At 49.4% G+C, this 21454-nt stretch overlaps 1 protein-coding gene across 1 annotated transcript; it reads right to left on the reverse strand.

Moving 5' to 3' along the window:
• Positions 1-524: 524 nt before the first annotated feature.
• ARHGAP25 (Rho GTPase activating protein 25) lies at positions 525-20680 on the reverse strand. Its single transcript, XM_032985156.2, has 11 exons — positions 20292-20680; positions 14755-14948; positions 12457-12544; positions 11905-12024; positions 9126-9333; positions 6916-7048; positions 5876-5949; positions 5149-5270; positions 4180-4379; positions 3078-3661; positions 525-2506 (listed from the first exon to the last, which is right to left on the reverse strand). Exons 1-11 carry the CDS (start codon positions 20350-20352, stop codon positions 2296-2298), a joined length of 1995 nt encoding a protein of 664 aa, XP_032841047.2. The 5' UTR covers positions 20353-20680; the 3' UTR covers positions 525-2295.
• Between the last annotated feature and the right edge of the window lie 774 nt (positions 20681-21454).

The raw sequence follows: 21454 nt of genomic DNA on the forward strand, positions 1-21454 counted from the left end.
ATTTGCAGCACCAGCGGTGTCAGTGGTGCCTGAAAGAGACTTTGGGAGACAAGAAATGCATCATCTCAGGATGCTGTAGCATGTGGGACATGCAGGTGACGGAAAAGGTGAGGGTTTGATGGCTCAGCTTTGATGGTGACTTTTGATGAGCACACTGTCCTCCTCGGGGCTCTCCTCTGCCGTGCCCATCCCTCTGCGAGGCTGGGGGCTGTGGAGCTCTGCACCAGCACATCCAGCACTGCTGGGCCAATGTAAAGGGGTACCGTGATACTCACTGAGATTTTAAATTACCAAGCTTCAGCTTTGAAACATTTTAATCAGGTTTGGTCATTGCAAGAGCAGAGGGCCTTGGCTGTGGGTCCTCTGGCATGCACTGTGATTTTGCAGTAGCCCTGTGCAGTAACCCCAGGCAGGCCTCCAGAAGAGTTTAATTCCCTGGTGTGAGGGTTTGTGGGCCAGACAGTGAGGAGCTATGTAGTCTCTGGGAATCCTTATGGAAAGGAAAACCAACTGGAGTCGGAGTCTACAGGTCGAATGAGCTATTTATGTGTTAGATTCTCAAGTACAGCTCAGCTTTCACAAACCTCCCCTTTACCAGTACTTTATATCCACAGCTGAGCAAAGGTGGAGTCAATACCCCAAACTGAATCTAAGTTTGAGACTAAGGAGTCTGGGCTCAGTTTTAGGGCTAGACAAGTCCCCCCAGCAAGGCTGATAGCAATAAGTGCTACATACCCAATAATGACTTTTATTTTCTAATAACATTTTCCCGCTTCCATCTCCTTTTTTTCCCATAATTTCCTCTGCGTCCCTTTCTCTCACCAGTTCGTTTTTCTCTGCAGGCTCTGCCAAGCAGATCTGCATCCTGTCTTGGGCTGAACTTTTGTATCACCAAATCCAAGTCCTCGGTAGCAGTAATCCACTGTTATTGCATTAATGTCACCATGGTTGGTACAGAGGCTCGTGTTTGGTATAGACATCTTGCTTGAAAACTTCTGCAGATCTCTGTGGATTTCCCTCTTCTGCTCCCGTGAAGGCTCTAGGTGGGGCTGAGGCTGCGTATTGTTGTTCCCCCTTCTGAACATAAATGAGGAATGAAAGGTTTTTCTTGCAGAGTCCTGTTATTTTCTTTCTTACACCAAAAGAGTCAAGCAGCACTGCGGTACTGCTAGAAGGGGCAACTTGCAGGCGGGCAGTGGGAAAAGAAGCAGACAAGTTTACAAATAGCCACACTGGCACCATGAGGCCTTCAGGTCCAGTTAGTCTTTACGCTGATAGCAGCAAGTGACAGGGAGAGACCCAGCAGCATCACTGGGGTGCAAACCCAGGTTTCTACCAAGGTGGCTGAGGAAATCCTGTTCTGTGCTGATGAAATGATGAAAAACAAAAGCAGAGGCGGTAAATAAGTCCAGATCCGCTATTCTTGGAAATACTGTCCATCAGGGAAAATGCAGAAGCCCCATCTTCTGTACTGGGTAAAGTTACTGATGCACAGAGATCCCCGTGTATGGATGTGTGAAAGTGCTCTCCAAAGCCTCGTCAGCAGCTGTGCTGGATTTATATACACATGGTTATAAGGAACAGTGATTTAAAATAACTGAGCAGCCACTTAGCTAAAAAGATTTTTGTGATATCGTGATTTTATACCTGGAGCCTTGATATCAATAAGTCTGGCACAGCACAGTGGGTGATGCTGCAGGAGACCTCTTCTCAGTGGACCAGACAGGCCATCTGGACTTCTCTTGCTCTGTAAGAGCAATAACCAACTGTATGTGTTAACGTGAACATCTCAACCGTGGTGCTGGCAGCATTTGCAGCCCACCATCCAGGCACACTGCCTGACGGGCTGTGCCACCCCAGACCTTGGGGCTTTTCTGTCTCCCCTAATCCAGGGTTTATGGACTTTTTGTTCCACGCAGAAGCACTGTGGGTATCTCCAGCAAGGAGTCAGCCGGCTGGCAGGAGGGATGCTTGCTGGTTTATATTTGTAAAGGCATAACGTGTCCTGAACCTGAACTCCTGAGCAGCAACAAGTATTGGCGTGTTCTACAGGTAACTTGAACAGCTGAAACAGGAATTGAAAAAAAACACACCAAAAAAGCTAAAGAATATTTTTGAAATTTCCTGTTTCAGAGCATAAACCAGCTTCTAACTTCTGGGCTCCTTCCTCTGAACCAGCCCGTGGTCAGTAGCAGAACACGGGACAATACAAGTCCCTGGCTCTGATCCTGCTTGGCAATTCCTGTGGATTCATGCAGCTGCGTTTTCTGTCTGTGCACAGCTGGGTGTCTTCTCCTAGTGAGTTTTGGCATCAGTTTTGCTCGTGGATTTAGCTAAGTTTTTTATCTTCTCCTCAAGCATCTTGTTTTTCTTCTCCATGTCCTCCCGTGAGCGCTCCACATTCATCAACTTCAGCTCCAGTTCCTCAGACTTCTTCTTCTCCCTCTCTATATCCTGATTCAGCCTCACCACTTTGGCCCAGACTTCATAGTTTTCCTTCTCGAGACTGCAAAAGAAACAGAGCATGAAAGGAAGAGTGCCAGGAAATCATCACTGGCTCTTAAGGAGTCTGCCCTCTGTGTCATCAAGAATAAAATAAGCCAGAGGTGCTGTCCTGATCCCCTGACCCTCAATGGCCACATAACACAATGCAATAAATCAATCCATGTGATATATAATAATATGATAACAATATATGAAGCTATATAACACTGATGGTTACAACTAATAACATAATAATGCTTCTACTGAATTCTGGATAGTATAATGGTACAATATTGGAGGAATAACAAGAATTATGACAGTGTAATTATGGCAGAAACATTACAGTGCCATACAATGATGTAATAAGAACTACAGAGTATTAATATTGTAGTAATATAACGTTAGCAACTATGTCATGAGAGTGCAGCACATGAGCACTGACTTCTAGATAGCCAACTATAATGCTATATTTTATCATTAGTCATTACTGTTCTATACTGTAGAGTATTACCGGTAAATAAATCTGTGCAACACTAGTGCTGTAATAACATGAGCTGAAGACTCCATACTCTCCAGAAAGTGCAGCACGTTACCTTTTAATTTGTTCCTCGTAGTCATTTTTCTGTACCTCCATTTCTTTTTCCAGCTTCAGGATCGTGTTTTGCAGGAACTCCCTACTCTCCTGATCAGGCTTGGAGACCTCAGCAGGGCTGCTGGTGAGACTGGCAATTTCCTTTGGCTGATGGCTGGGACTGAGGCAGGGTAGAAAATCCTTATCAGAGCTGCTGCTCAAAGGGCTGGGGCTGGAGCCGCTGCCTTCCCCACTTTCTGCCTGAGAGGTAGGAACATTATCGTAGGTTGAAGCCCGGTGAAGGTCGAGCAGCTTAAAAAGATCATAAGACAACGTTCTCTTGTGTCCATCGGGGACCACAGAGCACACGCTGCTCCCAGGGGAGCTTTTCCAAAAATCACTGGCAAAAATGTCATTTTTGTCATTGCTGCCTTTCTCCCCTGGAGAAGCAGCTGCCAGGAAAGATTTCCTGTTAGGTAAAGTCTGAGTTCTCTTCCTTGACTGCGTTTTCCACATTCCCAGCGTATCTTTGGACCCATTATCTCCTCCGGGTGCACTTGAGCTCGCAGCTGGTCCAGGGGCACCGCTGGAATTCAGGTCATCTCTCTGTGAAGCAGAGCCGTGGCATTAGGACAGCCTTGTCCTGCGCTGTGAGCAGAGACAGGCTGCAGCGACCGCTACGACTCCAGTATTTACCAAAGGCACATTTTGACATGCTAACAGGAATGGCCACAAGTTTTCCATAAAAATATTATTTTGGGTTGCACCATGTTTTCCATTAAAAAAAACTTTTGGCAGAGATTATTTCTTTCTGAGAAAAGTTTATAATCCTCAATGTTTTCACTTCACCAGTGTGAACTGAAAACGTTTCATCTATCCTGCCTTTTAGCTAAAAAACTTTAGGCGTTCTCATTTTTCCCAGAACTGTAGATTTTCCACAGGAAAGTGGAAAGTTTATCTACATTGTTTTCCTGATGTAGATATTCCAGGGATGACAGTTACAGCTCTTTACCCTATTAATAGCAAGAACTCTTAGTGGCTTGCTGACCTGTTAGATCCCATAGTTATTAATCACACATTTATTAAATTTGTATTTTATTGTTTCTCTGAGGATCTAGCCTTACCATCTGCCTTTGGATCGAGCTCTCCGCCCTGGGCACCGCAGGGTCCTCTGCAGCGTCCCAGCCCACGGAGCTGCGTGGGATGGGGGCTTTCTTGTCATTTTTGTGGGCAGGTGGGGAGGGCAGCACATCCTTGGACGGGGGAAAGAGGTCTGCGTGGTCACTTATCATCACAGTCATCACCTTCTGGATCTGTGGCGTGCCTGGAAGAAATTAGAGATCTGTCAGTGGCAAACTCAATGTGACGGGCTTTCTTCCACCCACGCTTGCATTTTCTGTTTGGTCTTCCTGGTGTCCCAAATAGAGATGCACATAGAAATGCAGGTGAAGACGAGGAGCAGGATCATAAAACCAAATAAAAGGAGAGATTTTTACATCACCCCAGAATAGCAGGAGTAGACTATGGAGTAACCAAGATGGGAGTCTGCTCAGCTGCTCCAAGCCACAAATTGTGCTTCTGCAGCTCAACAAGCAAACTACAGCTGTCAGTTACATGAATAGGCATATGGATATCTGGAACAGTTGCATGTGATGTCTGTAGAGCAGAACAATCTTTGGCCTGAAATATTTCTTCTATTAGTTCTGCTGCATCTGTCCTTACCCACGGGATTACAGTTTGGCTCAGGTAAACAGTAATTTCTATGAGTTTCCTTTGTTTCTCTAAGAAAAAATTTACTTTTTCCTGCTCTAAGCAAAAGACAGATGACTTCACCAAATTCCTGAATTGTCTGAAATATATGGAGGGAACACACAGCACAACTCCTAAGGGGTATTTGTCACCATAAACACATTTATCACCTAACAAACACGTGGCTTTACTCTACCCTGCTGTACTTACTGTGCCCATGCACGTGTCTAGCTTAGATCCATGGGTCTACCATAGAAAATGTTTAATTTCAAGACTGTGGATGCAACTGAGTATTTCAATGTATCAGGTGCTTCTATGCCAATTATTCCAGGAGTCCCTGTTACCTCTCATAATAATAGCAGGATCCTCTATTTTGGGTCTGATGACATTCACTCCAATCACTGTTGCTAGGTTATCCACACTCATCTTGTTGACACTAGAGTTCAACTGTATTTCATGTAGAAACCTGCCAGAATCCAAGAACAAATATTTCAGGTCAAAAAGGAAGACTGCAAACAGCCTTACACACCCACCAGTATAAAATTCAGATTAATCTATCCAGCTCTTCCTCTAAGTCCCAAGGCCAGAAACATACAATTGCCTTATAACTGCAAACTGGAGCTGGGTCTTACTGGTATCAGTAGAAAAACCACCATGTGATGAGCTGCTCACTTAAAAAAAAAAAAAAAAAAAAAATCAAAAAGGAAGGGAAACCCCCCCCATCTAGTCTCTAACCAGAAAAAAAACACCAAGGCTGGTGAGCAGGGACAAAGCCTTGTGCAATAAAACCCGACAGTTCTGTTGCACAAGGCTTTGTCTAGAAAAACTACACTTGATTTTAATTCTCAGGGATTTGTAAGTGGGTAGGCATTTATGCTCAGACATTGTCAAGGTGTTTATCCTCATGGCTGAAATTCTCCCTTTACAAAAGCCAGGATCTGGTGCCTTGAGGGAAACCAAAACACGGCTTAAGAGGGCTCTCTCTGGAGGAGTCAGCCTCAGCCTTTGGGATGCTATTTCTACTCACCAACACCAAATCTGAGTAGTTTATACCTTGTGCAGAGGACTGACCTGCAGATATAGCTGAGGAGGTTGTAGTTGTCTCTGGGAAGGAGGGACAATTGTTTCAGGAGTTCCTGATGGCCCTAAATGCAAGTTAAGAAATAGCTCTATAAAGATTCACGGGTAATACAGACTCACGAAAGGCTCTCGGTCACTCCATCCATCCCTGTACGGTCTCACCTCTTGGCATTTGCTCGCCTTGGAAATGACATTTCTCCAGCAGACCAGGCAAGGACATGGAGTTTTTGTACAGTGCTCAGCACTGCCGCTGCCACAGCGCAAAGGGAAGGGCAGGGTCCCCTCCAGCCCAACACATGTGTGGTGAGTGCTTGGGAGAGGATCACGCCTGATCTCCTTGCATTTCTTGTATATAAACATTTGGAACATTTTTAACCCCAAAGATCCTGAAGGGAAAGAACCTACAAGAAACATTTGCCCTTGAAATACAGGCTGAACACTGCAGTTCACAGAGCTCATGCTACCAAGGATAGCCGCCTTATTTTTTTATGTATAGGAACAGCATCCACGAGTGCTTTTTTTGCAGCGGAGGGGCTTCTTTTCCACCAAAATATATAGTTAGGAAAAGACAGTTCCCATCTGTTTCTCACTTCTCACTCACCCAAATCCCCCACTTCCTTCCCTGGGCTCACCCAGAGCCCTCTGCCAGCTCCAGTCTCAGCTCGGGCTGATGGAGGCTGCGGGAGGTTGTTTCCTTCCTCTCTTGGTTTTCACACTCTTTGCTGCAAGGGCTCAACAAAAAGAGGTGCTAAGAATCCACTCAGAAGATCTGCTTAGATCTCTCCAGAAATTTAAGCTTTAAAATGGACAAACCCATGTTGTCAAGTTGGGAAACCCCACTGGCTTTGGGAGATTTTCTCTTTTTTTTTTTTTTTTTTTTTTTTTCTTTTTTTCCAGATTTTTAAGCTCAGTAATTACAGAATTTATAATGCACAGATAAATATGCACCTGGCATCTCCAGCTCACAAAGCCCTGGCACTGAAACACAGCTAATTTTAAGGCCAGAAGGAGAGAAACGAATGCATCTTTACCTTTCTCTCATCCGTATCCAGCACCTGACCGCACAGCAGGAAATCCTCGTACTGCATCCAGGGCACGACTGGCTCGGGGAGCTCCCGCAGGTAGAGTTTGAACAGAGAGGCCACGGTGTGCACATCCGTATCCCTGCAACGTGCCCAGAGCCACTCACGTGAAACTCAGACCCAGCTGGTGAGCACGAGATTATATTTAAACTCTGTGTATAGATGCAGGAGACAGAGAGATCGAAACAGGGAGGCCAAAGGGGGGAACCCATAGGGCACCCCAGACCAGGGAGTGGCCCCAGATGGCAGAAAAATAAATGTTTGGTGGAGATTTTCCCCACCGTGGGGTGGCAGGTCCCCAGTGTTCATACCCGGGCTGAGCCTTCCCAGCCTGCGCTTGACTCGTGAGCGTTTGCATGCAAATATTGTCTGGTGTTCACATGTTTGGCAGGCACTCCTCGCTCTGTGCGGAGCTGGCGAAGCTTGCCTGAGGTTTTTAAGATTAACAGCAATTACTGAAGATGTTCTGCTGGGACAGATGTTTGCAGCTTTGCATACCATATAGTTTACATTATGTCAAAAGGACACTGTCAAGATTGTGAGCCTCTAATTTGACCTACCTTGAAGTCCCTAAACTGTTATAAACTTCTAGCAAAAATCCCCCAGGTCATTTATTTTTAGGATTGGTTAGGGTTTTAAAAGCACTATTATTTTTAACAAATGCACATAACCATAAAGGAATTTTTTCAGAGCTGTCTTTTTGTAGGAGCTACCAATACCCACTATTAGGCACCCTGGATGCCTGAATTGCAATAACAGTTTTCTGTTGCTCCCCATACAATCCTGCCATGCTTGTGTGTGCAAATGTGTTTGTGCAAACCCAAAGGGGCAGTGAAGATGGCACTGAAGGTCGAGCCAGCATCCTGTGGCATTCAGGTCACTGGAAACCCCATTATTGGGCTTCCTCCTCGCTAAGAAAATGTTTTGGTTGAAGTGCATGGGGGTTGCAGTCACCCTGGGATCACCACAGCAACACTCATAGCAGGCCCTGTGGCGCAGGGTTAACATCGCAGGGTGCTGGGAAAAGGGCCAAACTCTTTTTGCCATGCCCCGCTGCAAAACACAGTTCTGCAAAAAATAAAAAAACGGCTTCACCTTCCTATGACCCCCCCATACAGGCTACAACAGGAAAGCTCTCAGCAGGACTCTGGCACCCAGAAGCCAGGAAATAGCTGCAAAAACAATGGCCAGGATGGTTGCGTTCCCAGAGCAGCTGTGGCTCTACCTTGCCCCGTGCAGGGATTATTTAGGCAAAGGTGCTGTGGTTTTTCCTAACAAAGCTGCATAAAACTGGGTAAAAACCAGGGCAATCAGGGCCCAAAAAAACTGGGTAAAAACCAGGGCAATTGGGGCCCAAAGCAAGGGGTTAAACTCTGACTTGAGGAGGGGGGACACAGGTGGGAAACATCCTTAGAGATAAGGAAGCATCTGTAGGCGCAGCTGGTCTGCCAGCTTTCACCTGAGGGCTTTACAAAGGGATGCACCAGGGGTTCACCTCCCTTCTCTCACGTTGCACAGGGCATGGCAGAGGTAGCTGTAGCAAATTTCTCTCCACAAAGCCTCCCTGAGACCCAGGGGCAGGGACAGGCAGCTCTCTTGGCTTTAGAGAGTTTGCCACTTCCCCTTAGCCCTGCAGCAGAAGAAGGTCAGGAGGACACAGCCTTGCAGCAACCAAAATCTTTCACTCATCTCTATGTGGTGGTGTAGAGAAAAGCAGGAGGAGGAAAATATCACGGTTATGGGCTGGCAGGGGAAGAAATAACTTCTGTGTGCAGTGGGGTGTTCCCTGACCATATTTGCGATCCTATACTTGCTCTCCTTTCTCTAAATCTCTGCCCTTAGCTGATGGGCTACGTAAGCTTCTCCCTTTCCCTCCTTCCTAGGCTACTCCTGCAAATGATAATTACCATGTGGGGCCAGGATTTTCCCAAATGCTTTCCTTTCTTTCCATGGATCTCCTCTCAGCACTCTCTAATTCTGCTTTTGCCTCCATTTGGGGTTTCTGCTGAATCCTCTCTCCTCGTCAAGCCCTTGTGGAGGGTCCGAGTTTCCTCAGGGCACTGCTGGGCTCTCAGGGAAGGGGTTACACAGGCTGCTTTTCCCCAGATATTGGGGAGCATGAGACCTAGCTGAGCAGGAAAGGGGGAATCCAGCATTACCGGTCAAACGATGGTCTCTCCCCAGCATCGAATGCGTCCCGGAGCTGTTTCACCAGGTTGTCTTGGCCGGGGAGGCGGAAGATGCCCTCCTCACTCACACCATGCTCCCGGATGAACTCAGCACATTTCTGCACCAGGATGGGGACCTGGTGCTGCCCGAATTTCTGTTCATAAGCCATGGTTTCTGCCAAGCGCTGGCCGAACACCGCTAGGGAAGGGACAGAGAGGTTAGAGGAGCCCAAAAGCTTTGCTAAAAGCACGTTACCTGCCAAAGCACATCAAGGTGCAAACGTGGCAGCAGTACCTGCTTTTCTGATAGCACAGGAGATACCAAAAATCAGCAAACTGGAGGAAAGCAGAACTTCTTCCAAAGATGTAATAACAAAATGAAACCTTGTTCCTCCTCCAAATAATTAACAGTTCTCAAAACTGTTAGAACCAAGCAGTGAGCCTTGCTTTTTGCCATGCCTCTTCCCTACCTTGCAGCAGGGTGCTGATACAGAGAGAGACAAGAACAGCAAAAAGGCTGCACAGGGAGAGAAGGCAAGCTCATCACACAAAGTTGAAGGAGATAGAAAGCACAGGAGACCACCAAGAAATGTGAAAAGCAGCCTTGCAGAGGTTTGGAGCTGGAAGTCCTACTGATTTAGTTGTATTTCTTCCCCCTCCCCTCTCCTCTCACCCTCCAGGAACTCTCCTGTGCAAAGAAGAGCAGTATTTTGCAGCAGACAGTACCTTTCCTTCGGAGCAATGGCTTTTTCCTCCTGAACTCGCAGCAAAAGAAGAGCTCGAAGGTGGGAAGGCAGCAGCCTGCATCCCAGCTCTTCCTCCTCGGAGCCTGGGGCATGGTAAGAGCAGACAAATCCCGACTCGAACTAGCTCTGGGATATTAATGGCAAAGGGTCCTACACTCCTCTACCCTATATTTGCCCCAGCAGTGCCTGTGATGTGTTCACCTCGTGCTCTGAAAGCTGAAATAATTCCTGTGCATCCTCCAGACTAGGAAAATGCATGTAAACACTCTCATCTGGAACCTCAAGGCTTGTCAGCACCTGCCTGATCATGGGGATTTTTCATTTATGACTCGCTTTCACTTTTAAATAATGAATATAAACCTGTCATTGTGCACAGTAAAAGCAAATAGGTTTTGTTTTGTTTTTTTTTTTTTTTTCCCTCTCTGCTTTTGTAGCTGATAACGAATTGCTTATTTAACTGCAAGCTGGTAGATTTGTTAATTTGGGGATACCTCCCCAGGCCGATGCAATGCCCATGCCAGCCCACTCAGCAGGTAGCTGTCACTGCGGGGTGGCAGCCAGCCCCGCAAAACCCCTCCAAGATTTTGGAGATGTTTTTGCTGTTGTTTCACACTCTGCAGCTGCTCTGATTTTTGGTGTGCAAAAAGCTCACAGCTACCTGGGTTGCATGGGGCTGCTTCCAGGTGGGCTCTTGCCAAAACCTCCACCGTGCAGTGGGTTGCTTTAAAAGCACGTGTTGCCTCAGCTTGCACAGAAGCCAAAAACCTAAAGCGCGAAGTTTTGGGGTCTGTTAACCTGTGTATTGACATAAAATGCAGCTCCATAATACCTGACTTCTCTACTACCCTCAGGGCTCTCTATACTACAATAAATTTACATTTTCTATCATGTAAGGTCACTCTATCTGGAAGCAACTGGCAGCCTCCTAAGTTTAAGCAAGGATCAGATGCATAGTTGTTATTAAATATTAGAGCCAGGTGGGGCAATGCCCTGACAATTTCTGGCTCATACAATCCTAATTTCAGATGAGTAATGCTGCCTCCCCCAGGAGACAGCACGTTTCAGTTTAAAGGCAGAAAACACCAGGGTTGCAGCGAAAAACGAGCTGTGTGTCGTTTAGGTGAAGCTTATCTGTGCCTATGGCAGGGTCATAGTGGAAAAGTTTAAATTGGCAGTGCCTCGTTCCCTCTGAACTGCTGTGATTTACATTACCACAGGAGCTATGGGAGACCAGAGCTCCATCATAATTGTCTTACACAGCTGAAGGGCATGGACCCTATAAAAATTTAAATAAATAGTCAGGGCAAAGCACAGAGGGAGGGAGGAGAGGCTCAGGATGACCATTCAGGTTAGTGCTCTTTTGGAAAAAGAGCTAAAGAGGCTTCACCTCTGTTTCTTTGATGCATCTTGCTTATAGGAGTTCCTCCTTATAGGAAAAGCAGCTGGAGTGACCTTTTTCGCTTCCTTTGTGGGCTTTGCCCGTGCTGGTAAATTTACAGTGTGCTCCTTTCTGATCGACTCATGTTTTATACTTCCCTGACCACAATTTTGTACTGGCATAAATGCATGCCCGAGAGGGCTGGAAGAAAGGATCCTGTTGCCTCAAGCCTTGCCTGTGTACAGAGAAAATAGGGGTGGAAAGGCTGGGCTGAGCAAGCAAAGCAAGGAAATTGGCAGGCAAAAGGTGAGATTTGTCCCCGAATACGAGTTGTTTTCAGTAACGTTTTCTGGGGTCAATAAGTCAATGAGGAAGTTCAAGAAAGAGGCTGAAACCAGCCCAGAAATCTTCATTCACACTTGGCTGTCATTTCCTTAACACCGCCCACGTTTGCAGCAGACCCCACACCACAGGCTCCGGTCTAGGAGTAGGTTTCTGAGGCGTTACAAGTTACAGCCACGTTACAGATCCATTTTCCAGTTTGAAGGATTTATAAGCCCAGCTTTGAAATCCTCACACCAAAGTACTGCAGACCACGAGAGGGTAGGAAATCGCCTCTCCAAGAGCTGTCCCTGTGCCCCTTTACCTCCTGATGAGGAACCCAGCACTCGTCGGATGGTCTTAACCCATTCCTCCATCTCAGACTGGGAATTAGCCATGAGCACGCAGGTGTCCTGCCCTGCCCGGTTCTGGTCGCCCGAAACCCCTGCAAAAAAAAAGGTTTATGCATCATTTATAGAGGAAATTGGAGGAGAAAAGACACGCTCTTGTTGTTTTCTTTGCTAAGTGCTTTTGGCTCCAAATCTCCACCTTAATGTCTGTTTGGCTGTGAAATGAAGCAGCACTCTTCCATTTCACCCTTGCTGCAGCTCTGCAAGAAAGGAACAGAAACTGTTTAATAATGGTGCAGCTTGGCAAAGCTTCTCAGCATGCGACCTGGGCGGTGACACAGGGCCCTCCTCCAGCCCTGCCATCTGAATGTCGAGAGCAAGACATTAGTTTTGATGTGCAATGCAGAGCTGTGCGGACCTTGAAAAGAAGTGGCAGCAAAAGGACTGGTAAAATGACTGGCCCAAATGGTTCTGGGTGAACAGTCCAGCCCGAAAGCGTGCAACAAAGAGGAGTGAAGCATCCTCACCTGGGATGATTTCGAAGATAAATTTTCCTCCTTCCTCTGGGTTGTTGGCCACCTCGTTGATGGTGCTTCCCTGGAGAGACAGGCAGCCCTAGGACAAAGCAGAGCAGGAGCTGCAAATACCCGTGTCCCATCTCTGTGAGGCCGACACTACCATGCGTCAGCACTGAGGATCAAAGTCCTTCTTTCAAACAGATTGCAGGAGCTGGTGGCCTATATATATATATGTATATATACTAAAAATGACTTTTCAAACAATGAGGGACACTTCTGAAATGCCATTTTTTCTGATGAACTGATTCTCAGAATGTGAAAGCTAGTTATTTGCTCTTTCCTTTTTTTTTCCCCTCCCTTCTCATGTTTTTTAAACCTCTGTTGGGAGTGGAAGAAGATAGTACAAAGCAGAAGGGACTTGGCAAAACACCGGAGCATCCTGTTTCTGCTACATCAGAACGGGAAAACTCTTCCTTTAACACAGCATCGCTTAAACTCCAAAACCAAACGCAAAGTTTGCAGTAGAGGAGTGGAGGAAAAGAAGCAAAGGGAGGGGAAATAAAAAAGCAAAGTGGAAAACTGCCATTTCTTTTGGACCTTCCTTTCCCAAGCTGCCATGGCAAACAGGAGCCACCCAGTCCCTGTGGAGGGAATGGGTGGGGAGTGGCACGTGGGGGCCGAGCAGGCTGCTGAGTCAGCTCCCAAGGCCTCCCAGGGCAGGAAATAGGGCTGCACCACAGAAATTAATTTTCTCAGCGATTTCAGCCTCCTGAAAGCCTTGGGCTCCTGCAAGCACTGAGGACCCGCAGTGCTCCAAAAGCCCAAGTTTCAGCTGTATCAACCAGAAGTGTTGATGGGATCAGAGAGGCTTGAAATGACCTGGGATGGTGCATCAGGGTCACGGCGAGAGCTGCCAAAAGCATTTTAAATGGCCATCAGCTTTTTCCAGCATTTTCAGTTTCTACATTCCATTTACAACTGGGGCGACTGTTCCTCCCAGTCACCCCCGAAACAGGGCAAGGCCAGAAATAGGACCCGGATCCTGCTGGGCTTAGTCCTGTGCTTTTACCCCAAGGATCTATCGATTGCCTTCCCCTTACGAGCGTTTTCTGTCTTGAGATCAGTTTTGCTACCAGTAACAATTTGTACAGAGAATGGCTTTTCCGGCAAAGGGGAGGACCTTTCCCTGAAATTTCTCAAAACAAGGAAAAGATGGTGGATACTAAAAAAAAGTAAGTTACAGTTTAGAGAAAGTGGTTGAAAAACTAAAAAGTTATCCATATAATTTGGGAAAAAAACCTGATTTCTTCCTGGCGAGTATACTACAATACCCTCAGAAATGGTTTATATGGGTGAGACACAGAACTTGTTACAGCCTGGAGGGGCTGAAGGCGGGAGGATGCTGCCAGAGGGCTGCAGATGTCGGGCACTGGTGCAGACGTTTAAATCGTGCCCAAGTGGATGTTCACACTCCTGTTATGTGCAAAGGGCTGGGTGCACGCTGTGCTCTCCTGAGGATCTCAAAAAGCATCAGCACTGACATGCACCAGAGCGTTCAGCAGATTTCAAGCCTCTAAGGGAAAAGGCGGCGGGGCAGGTTTCCTCTGGCTGTGCGGGGGGGACCGGGGCGGCAGCCGAATGACACAATCTGCATCCGTGCCACTGAGCCTTCTGCAAAGGATGGGGCTGGGCCGGGCCAGGATACAAACCCGGAGGCTGGAGAGAGAGACATTTCCTTTCTTTATCCCTCCTGCTGCCCTTTCCCGTGGCAAGAAGTCCCAAGGAAGCAGCTGCCCTTCGCTGTCATCTGGCCAGCCATGAGGTCTGTCTTGGGCAGATCCTCACACCCAGGCTATGTTGAAAGTCCTGCCTGGTTTTTCCTAAAAGCATCCTGTAAGACGTCTTTCCCACCAAGTGCCTGGCTGAGACCTCTCTCAAAGCTCCTGGCATCTTCTGCACCCACTGCTGCCCCTGCCATGACGAACATGGTGGTGTACAGAGCTCTTTTCCTCCCCAGCCTGTTTCTGTTGTCTTGGAGAACGATAGAAACTTTCTAGTTGGTAACTGGTTTGGTTTTTTTGCAGCACCCCATTGCTTGGGCACAGAGGGATGGAGCCCCCAGCATGGCTTGCAAGCACTTTAAGTGCATAGATGATCCTGATCAGGATATCTCATCTCTGTTACTACCCAAAGGCAGTAAACCTCTCTCACACCTTACTCCAGTCCCAACCCAAACCATTTCCTTATGAGCAAAGTTGCAAGAAGGGGGAGATTGAGGACCGGCGAAGCCCGGCGGCCTTGTCCTACCTGTGGTTTGACATCATCCTCATCCTTGTAGTAGTAAAGCATCTGGCCCTTAAGCACGAAGTACCGCTGCTGCCAGTTCTTGACGATGGAGCGCTGCTTTTTCAGCCAGCCGATCTTCAGGGGCCGCTCCAGCGGGTTGGGGGAGGCCGGCCGGGCGCCCGCTGGCTCCCCACTCATCACGCTCTTGGAGCGGGCTGCCAAGGAAAGAGAGGGACGGGCTGGCGGGGACCCCCGGGGCCGAGCTGCCAGCAGCCCCACGTCCCCCCACGTCCCCAGGGCCGGCTGGAGCTACAACAGCGAGAACGGCTCTCTGCCCCTCTGCCTGTGCTGAGCAAACTGGCTAGAGTTCTTAAAGGAAGTGGCTGCAGTATCTGTATGTGCTTCCTTTTTCCTGCGTGGGAGTAATTGTCTTGCAAGTGAGAAGAAAATCATTAGCTTTTTTTTTTTTTTTTTTTTTTTTTTTTTTTTAATGGGAGTGTGTGTTTTTTTTTAATACCCACCCCGAACAGCTTGCAGCAGCGATAGCAGAATGACCCAGCCTGGCTTGAAAAAAACTGTTTGGAAATTGCAGTTTTGTTCTGGGAGAATGTAGCCTGATGTTTCCAGTGGGACAGTTCTCACACAATGGGATTGGAAAGTCTCCAATGGGGGAAAAATGCCACTGTGGATTTACCGGCTGGGCAGAGCAGTGTCCTCTGTCTCACAGAAACGAGTCCCATTGGTGCCAGGGACCAGCAGCATGGCCCTGTGGCATCTCTAAATGTTTCTGTGATAATAAATGCCTCGGGAGGGATCATTTCCAGAAGGGATTTTTGCTCTGGACCGGTCACTGTAGGACCCCAGTGCCAACCCTGCCGGATAGAGTTAGCATTTATGGTCGCAGGGCAAAAATATTTATATGACTCCGGGGGAATTCAGCTTCACTGGTCTCTGCACATGGTGATTTCCTGAGGGTTTACATCCCCCCTGCTACAACGGAGCTGATGGCACCTGGCTGGGTCCTGCGGGTGAGGGCGGTGCTGGGTTTGGGCCCCTGCGCCCAGCAGCGCTTGCTGGCGGAGGGCATTCAGGCTGAGGCAGGGATGTGCATCCCCCGGGAATGGGGGGGGAGCTGCCCTGGCCCCATATCTCTGCCCCCGGGGTGCCCACTTTTCCCCCAAGCTGATCAGCCGAGCAGAGAGCTGCAAAAGCTGCGTTAGATGAGCATCGATGAATCCTGACGTGGACCTGAGTGCAAAGGACAAGCTTCTAAAAGGAGAAAAGTAAAAATCACCTGTGCTGCTTTGTGATGTTTGGGATGGGGGGGGGGGGTGTGGGGTGTGTCTCACACCTGAGTGGGTGTTCCCATTGCACAGACACCCACAGGGAGCAGGAGCCTACACAACATTTTGCACTCTGTGCTGAGCAGTTAGCAGTTGCTTCCGAGGTCAGGGCTGCTGCAGTTCAAGAATGTGCCCAGCTTCCCCTTCTGAAATCCCCTGGAGCAAGAAACCCCGCTGCGTTTTGCCTTCGTCCTTCAGAGCCAGGCTTGGGTAGGACACTCTGAGCTCACCTCTCCCCTACAAACCTGTCACAGGATTGCAAAGCACTTCCCCCAAAAAATCAAAAAGGATTGTAAATCCAAAAATCAGCCTTCAAAGTGCAGCGAGGATGCTGCTTGTATCTCAGTGTGTGCTGATGTGGGATACCCCCTGCAGAGGATGTGATTGTAAGCAAGGACCTTCGAAAGGGATTTGCCCGCCAGGTCCTCTGAAAAATGCTGGTACTGGGGATTACCCTGATGTAAAAACCAAACTGAGGTTTCCAAACTGCATCTCAAGCTCCGGGCAGCTTCCTTGCTCTTTGCCAAAACCTCTGCATTACTCAAATCTCATAAATATTAATACAGTTCTCAGCAAACTGCTCACGAGCAGCATCGCTCCTCTCTGTAAATCATGTTCCTTCATGTCTTGCGGCTGCCGCCGACTCCTCGGAGGTGAGGATTTTTGGGGAATGATCCGCAGGGGTGGAGCAGCCGCCGGGAGCACAGAGATGCCGCCTGCCTCCCACGAACGCTTTGCTCTGCAGACACCACAGCCCGTTGCCAAAGCTGAAATCCTGAGTGGGCTGGCTCCAAACCAGCCCCGTTCTGCAGAGAGCAGCACTCCCACGGGCCAGCGCTCTGAGGCCTGCCCGGATTTTGCTGTGTTCTCCCATCCGATTGCAGGACCTCCTCGCCCCCTCTGTGAAACAGAGATGCGGATATTGGCTCTGTTTAATTAGCACTAACGTTCTGCAGAGCGAGGTCTCTGTACCAAGCACCGATGACCACGAGGGCTTAACCTGAAGTGAAGCTGTTGCAAATGCAGCTCACGGGGTCCATACTCACACCCCAGTGGGTGGAAATCAGGGATGTGTCTCCATCCATCAACTCCGTTGCTCAGCCTTCCCCAAGGAGCTCAGCTCAGCCCAGCAGCACTGATACTCCAGTGGCACAAGACTTGGAAGGAGAAATCATGTCTTTTATGAAAAATGTGTTGGTTTACTATTTTTTATCAGAGATATTAATCTTTCTCTAAACCCATCATGGCTGCACCAGGGCTCTGCACCACGGAAAGGAAGCGATCTGGCAGGCAATGATACCCAGGGGTTCCTCCTGCTCTCAGCCTTGAGCTTAAATTGCCCAGTCCTTGCTGTAAATAAAGTTTATTCTCTCCCTCTTTGCAGCCTTCCCCAGGTGCATGAGGAATGTGCATGCAGTGGGATGCACTTGGGTCGCCTTTCTTTAGCATCAGCCCTCCCGAAACGCCAGACTCGAGGCACAACCAGAGGCCTGTGCTTAGCCACGGCTGAGCCGTGTTCCTGCACACACATACGCACCAGTGTCATCCTGCAGATGTATTTTCCCTCCACATGAGACAGATCTCCCTGTACTTTGGGCTCATTTAAGGCCAAAATAGCAGTTCACAGGATCCTTCGTACCCATGATGTGACCCAACCGCTGTCCCCGCTGCAGGGCTGATGTGGAGGCGTGGGGTTAGAGTTGCTGTGGGGAGCTTGGCTTTGCAGATAGCAAGGTTACTTTTTGCCCAGTGGAAAGTTTTCTGCATTCACAAAACCAGAACTACCAAGGCTGCGGCTCCCTCTCTTACCACTTTTCCAAGCTTCTACCCTTCACGGCTAGTGCGATGCCCCGCTCACGTGTGATGACCAGCTGAAAATTTTACACAGGGCAGGGGCGAAGCTTTTTCCCTGGCTCTCAACAGGGCAGTCCAGCACCTGCAATCATCTCTTCCTCCACCAACACATCCCTGCCGCGCTTAGCCCCGCTCCTCCTTGACACTCTCACAGGGCAGGAAAGAGCCACTAAGAGCAAATGCGGTGCCCCCCGAAGCGTTTCCTGTGGTAACCGCCTCTGAAGTTGAGTATTTCCTCCAAAACATCCTCACTCTTCCTCCAGCCCTGGGGACTGGCTGCAGCAGGGTGCCCGTGTCCTGCTGCCGGCTCCCCGAACCGAGGAGCTGTGCCGAAGTGTGACTTGCAGGAGAAATTGCTCTGGGTGCCGCCGCGGTATCCACACCGATGCTGGTTCCTGCCCCAAATCCTTGTCTTGGGCAAGAGCCCTCCCTGCCATTCCCTTTGCTTCTGCCTCGCAGGAGGGGCACCGGGCAAGAGAAAACAGTAAAAGCACAAGTGCCACAACAGGTTTTGCAATGAAAATTGCAAATGCAATTCTCTCCTTCACTGAAATAAATAGCTTTCCATTTTTCTCAGCCTGAGGAAGCATGTAAGGAGCCGGCGTGCTGTCCTGGGGCTTACAAAAGCTGCGTGTGCCACAGCTGGGGACGAAGAGGGGGAAGTGTCCCAAAGCCAGGAGGAGCCAGCAAGAGCGGTGGTGACTAATTTGCAAATATTTTCCACAAGGGAGTCACATCCCTGCTGCACCCCTGAAGATGGCAGCGGCTGGTCCCTGCAGCCAGAAACCCCAAAGCTTGCGAAGAGTCGATGCACCGAGCTGTGCCCGTCTCTGCACGCACACACACAACCTCATCTCACGGGCTCGCAGCAGCTGCAAGCTGCAAAAAGCACCCAGAATTTCATCACAAGCAGATTTTCTTGGAAAAAAGCAATTCCTGGCAACAACACAGGTTCAAGCCTGTGTCCCATTTCTACCCCTTCTGCTTCCCAGCAGCCAGCAGGCTCACTGTGCCCTGGCCTTATTTTCTGAGCTACCGGTTGACTTTACCCACTGCTCCGCAGCCTCGGTGCAAAAAAACGTTACTTACCCTAAAACTGGGCAATGCAGAAATCCAGGATGCTTCTGTGATAACTATGTGGGGATTTTTCCACTGCTGCCCTGCAAGCTGATGAGTGCAAGAGATGGCACTGCTTCCTCCGTCCGCCTGCAAGCTCTGGACCACCCAGGGTCTCATCCTGCTCATCGCTGAGCACCACCGAGCCCAGCTCCCTGGCGGGGAGCAGCAGTGCTTCATTTGGGAAGCAAATGGTTTGGCCGCCCCAATGAAAGCAGCTTCAGAGCGAAAGCCAAATAGCTTGTGCAAGAAAATCCAACCAGGATGACCTTGCAAAGCCAATTGCAAGGTGCAGGGAGAAAGAGCTCAGCACCTCAGAGGCCAGCTTGGTCAAATCTCTCTGCTGCAGGGAGAAATCAAGTTGCCGGTGTGTGCCTTTGGCCAGGTTTTGGCACCAGTGCCAGGACCACGGCAGGCCTTTGCCTCAGTGCGTGCACAAGGCTGGGCTCGTGCACCCCCTCCTCAACCGCAGCATCCTCACCCCCAAATCCCCTCCCTGGTTGCTTGACCCAAAAGCAGGCCTTGGCTCTGCCATGATATTTTGGCCACAGAGCCACAGAGCCCACCATAGGGATCCCCCACTCCTTCCCAAAGGCATTCTCAAGTGGTTTTTATGCTGGAGGTGGATCCTACGGTGGAGGAGAGCCATGCAAAGCCTGGGCAGAGGCAGGAGATAAGTCAGCAAATCACACAGTGAAGCCATCCCGCATGGGCATCAGAGGGCTCCTCACCACCAGTGAGAGGAAACCAGTGACGTCGGGGTGGGCAAAGAAACCTGAGCAAGGGCGAGATTGCTTCCTCCAGCCTGCACCGCTCCGTCCGCCTCCTGGCCTGCGCTTCACCTCCTGCAAGGCTTGGGCCAGCAGAATGAGCCCACGTGGGTTAAATCCGCCCCCCCCAAACCTGGATTCTGCCAGGTCCCCCCGTTCCCCACCCTACCGAGACAGCCGCTGCTCCAGCCCCCGAGCCACAGCCCTGGCCGTGCTCCCACAGCATCCCTCAGTGACAACTTGGCAAATCACTTCTTGCAAATCGTTTGCAAACCATCTGCTGTCTCCAAAGTGGTAGCTGGGGGCCAGCCCCCCCCCACACCCCCCCCCCCGCCACCAAGGCCAGAAGTGGGTTTGGATCTGGGCTGTAGCCAAAATTGCTGCTGGGCTTGGCCACAGGCACCCCGGCAGACCCCAACTCGCACCTCAAAGGCTGAAGCAGAAACAGAAGGGCATAAAGAAACAGTCACGGTACCTATTTTTGCAGCATCCATTTTCAGGTTGAAATCCCAGTTCCGTGGCAGCTTGAGGGACATTTTGGATCAGGAAGGGCTTTGTTTTTTTCAAGGGGGGGCTTGCTTAGGATACGGCCTGAAACAAAGCTCTGATAGTCCCGTGGGGATCCTGCGCCCGGGGTGCGATCCCCCCCACGAAGAGTGACAGCTCAGCAAGGGTTGATTTGCCAACGTACTTCCTCCTCCCTCCTCTGAGAGCGGCTGTGAACAACCCCATAAAAGTACTTTCCTGCCCTGCTTTCCTGCAAAGCTCTCGTCTTGCTTCCCTGATGACACCAAGGTGATGCAGCCTTTTTTGCTCCCCTTTTTGCTACCCGCTTTGGCTGATGCGTAGATGCAGCAGCCTGGCCCCAGCCTGCACCAGAATGCGGCTGCCCGGGGTTGCTCTGTGCACGCTGCTCGTTGCATTTGAGGAAGTGGGTGTCCTTCTCGGTGTCGTTGGTACGCTAGAAAATTGCTCACTGAAGGACACGGCCCAGCACGGAGTTTCGGGAAATGTTTTGCTCAAAGCAGAGGAGGCTGTGGCTCAGGTGGCCGTGGCCAAATGCCGCAGGATCGCCTCTCTGAATGTCCTAATGCATCACCCCTTGCACCGCCTGGATGACATGGGTGTCTTTTGCATTTTCTTATTGCGACTGCTGAACAGTCCCCACAGCTGGTCTAAGGTTTTTACACCCACTTTCTAACAGCGGTGTGAGCAAAATGGGGATGGAATGAGGCTGCTCTCGAAGGCAGGGCTGTGGGTATCAGAGCAGCAAGGGACAGGGAACGTGGGCACAGACCTCACCAGGACCACTGGCTCAAGAAAAGCCCCTTTCCCTGCTCCCAACAGTGAGTGTGTCCTGTTTTGTGTCACTTCATGCTGGTTTTCCTCAAAAGAAACAGCACAGCCACAAAGCAGGCTGCAATGCAGTTAGAGATTGCAGCTCGTGAGACACAAGATAAATGCAAGGAAGGGTTGTTTCATTCACAAACACCTAAATGGAGCAAAAAGCAGCGAGGGCAGCTGCAAGACACGGCAGTGAGCCCTGAAGGCTTAACGGAGGGCTCCAGCCCCATTCTCCCCCCATACTGGGAAAGCCCAGGCCTTCCAGAGAGGGAAGTTGCTCTGAACAGAAGCAGA

The sequence above is a fragment of the Tyto alba genome, unplaced genomic scaffold, assembly GCF_018691265.1.
Source record: "Tyto alba isolate M040663 unplaced genomic scaffold, T.alba_DEE_v4.0 Super-Scaffold_34, whole genome shotgun sequence".
NCBI lineage: Eukaryota > Metazoa > Chordata > Aves > Strigiformes > Tytonidae > Tyto > Tyto alba.

Bases quoted from the DNA above. Each gene is read 5' to 3' on its own strand.
- ARHGAP25 (XM_032985156.2), bottom strand. From the start codon at position 20,352: ATGTCCCTCAAGCTGCCACGGAACTGGGATTTCAACCTGAAAATGGAT. The intron at 12,025-12,456 runs GTGAGGATGCTT...TTTTTTTTGCAG, and splicing joins TATCTTCGAAATCATCCCAG to GGGTTTCGGGCGACCAGAAC. The intron at 3,662-4,179 runs GTAAGGCTAGAT...TCTGCTTCACAG, and splicing joins GCTCGATCCAAAGGCAGATG to AGAGATGACCTGAATTCCAG.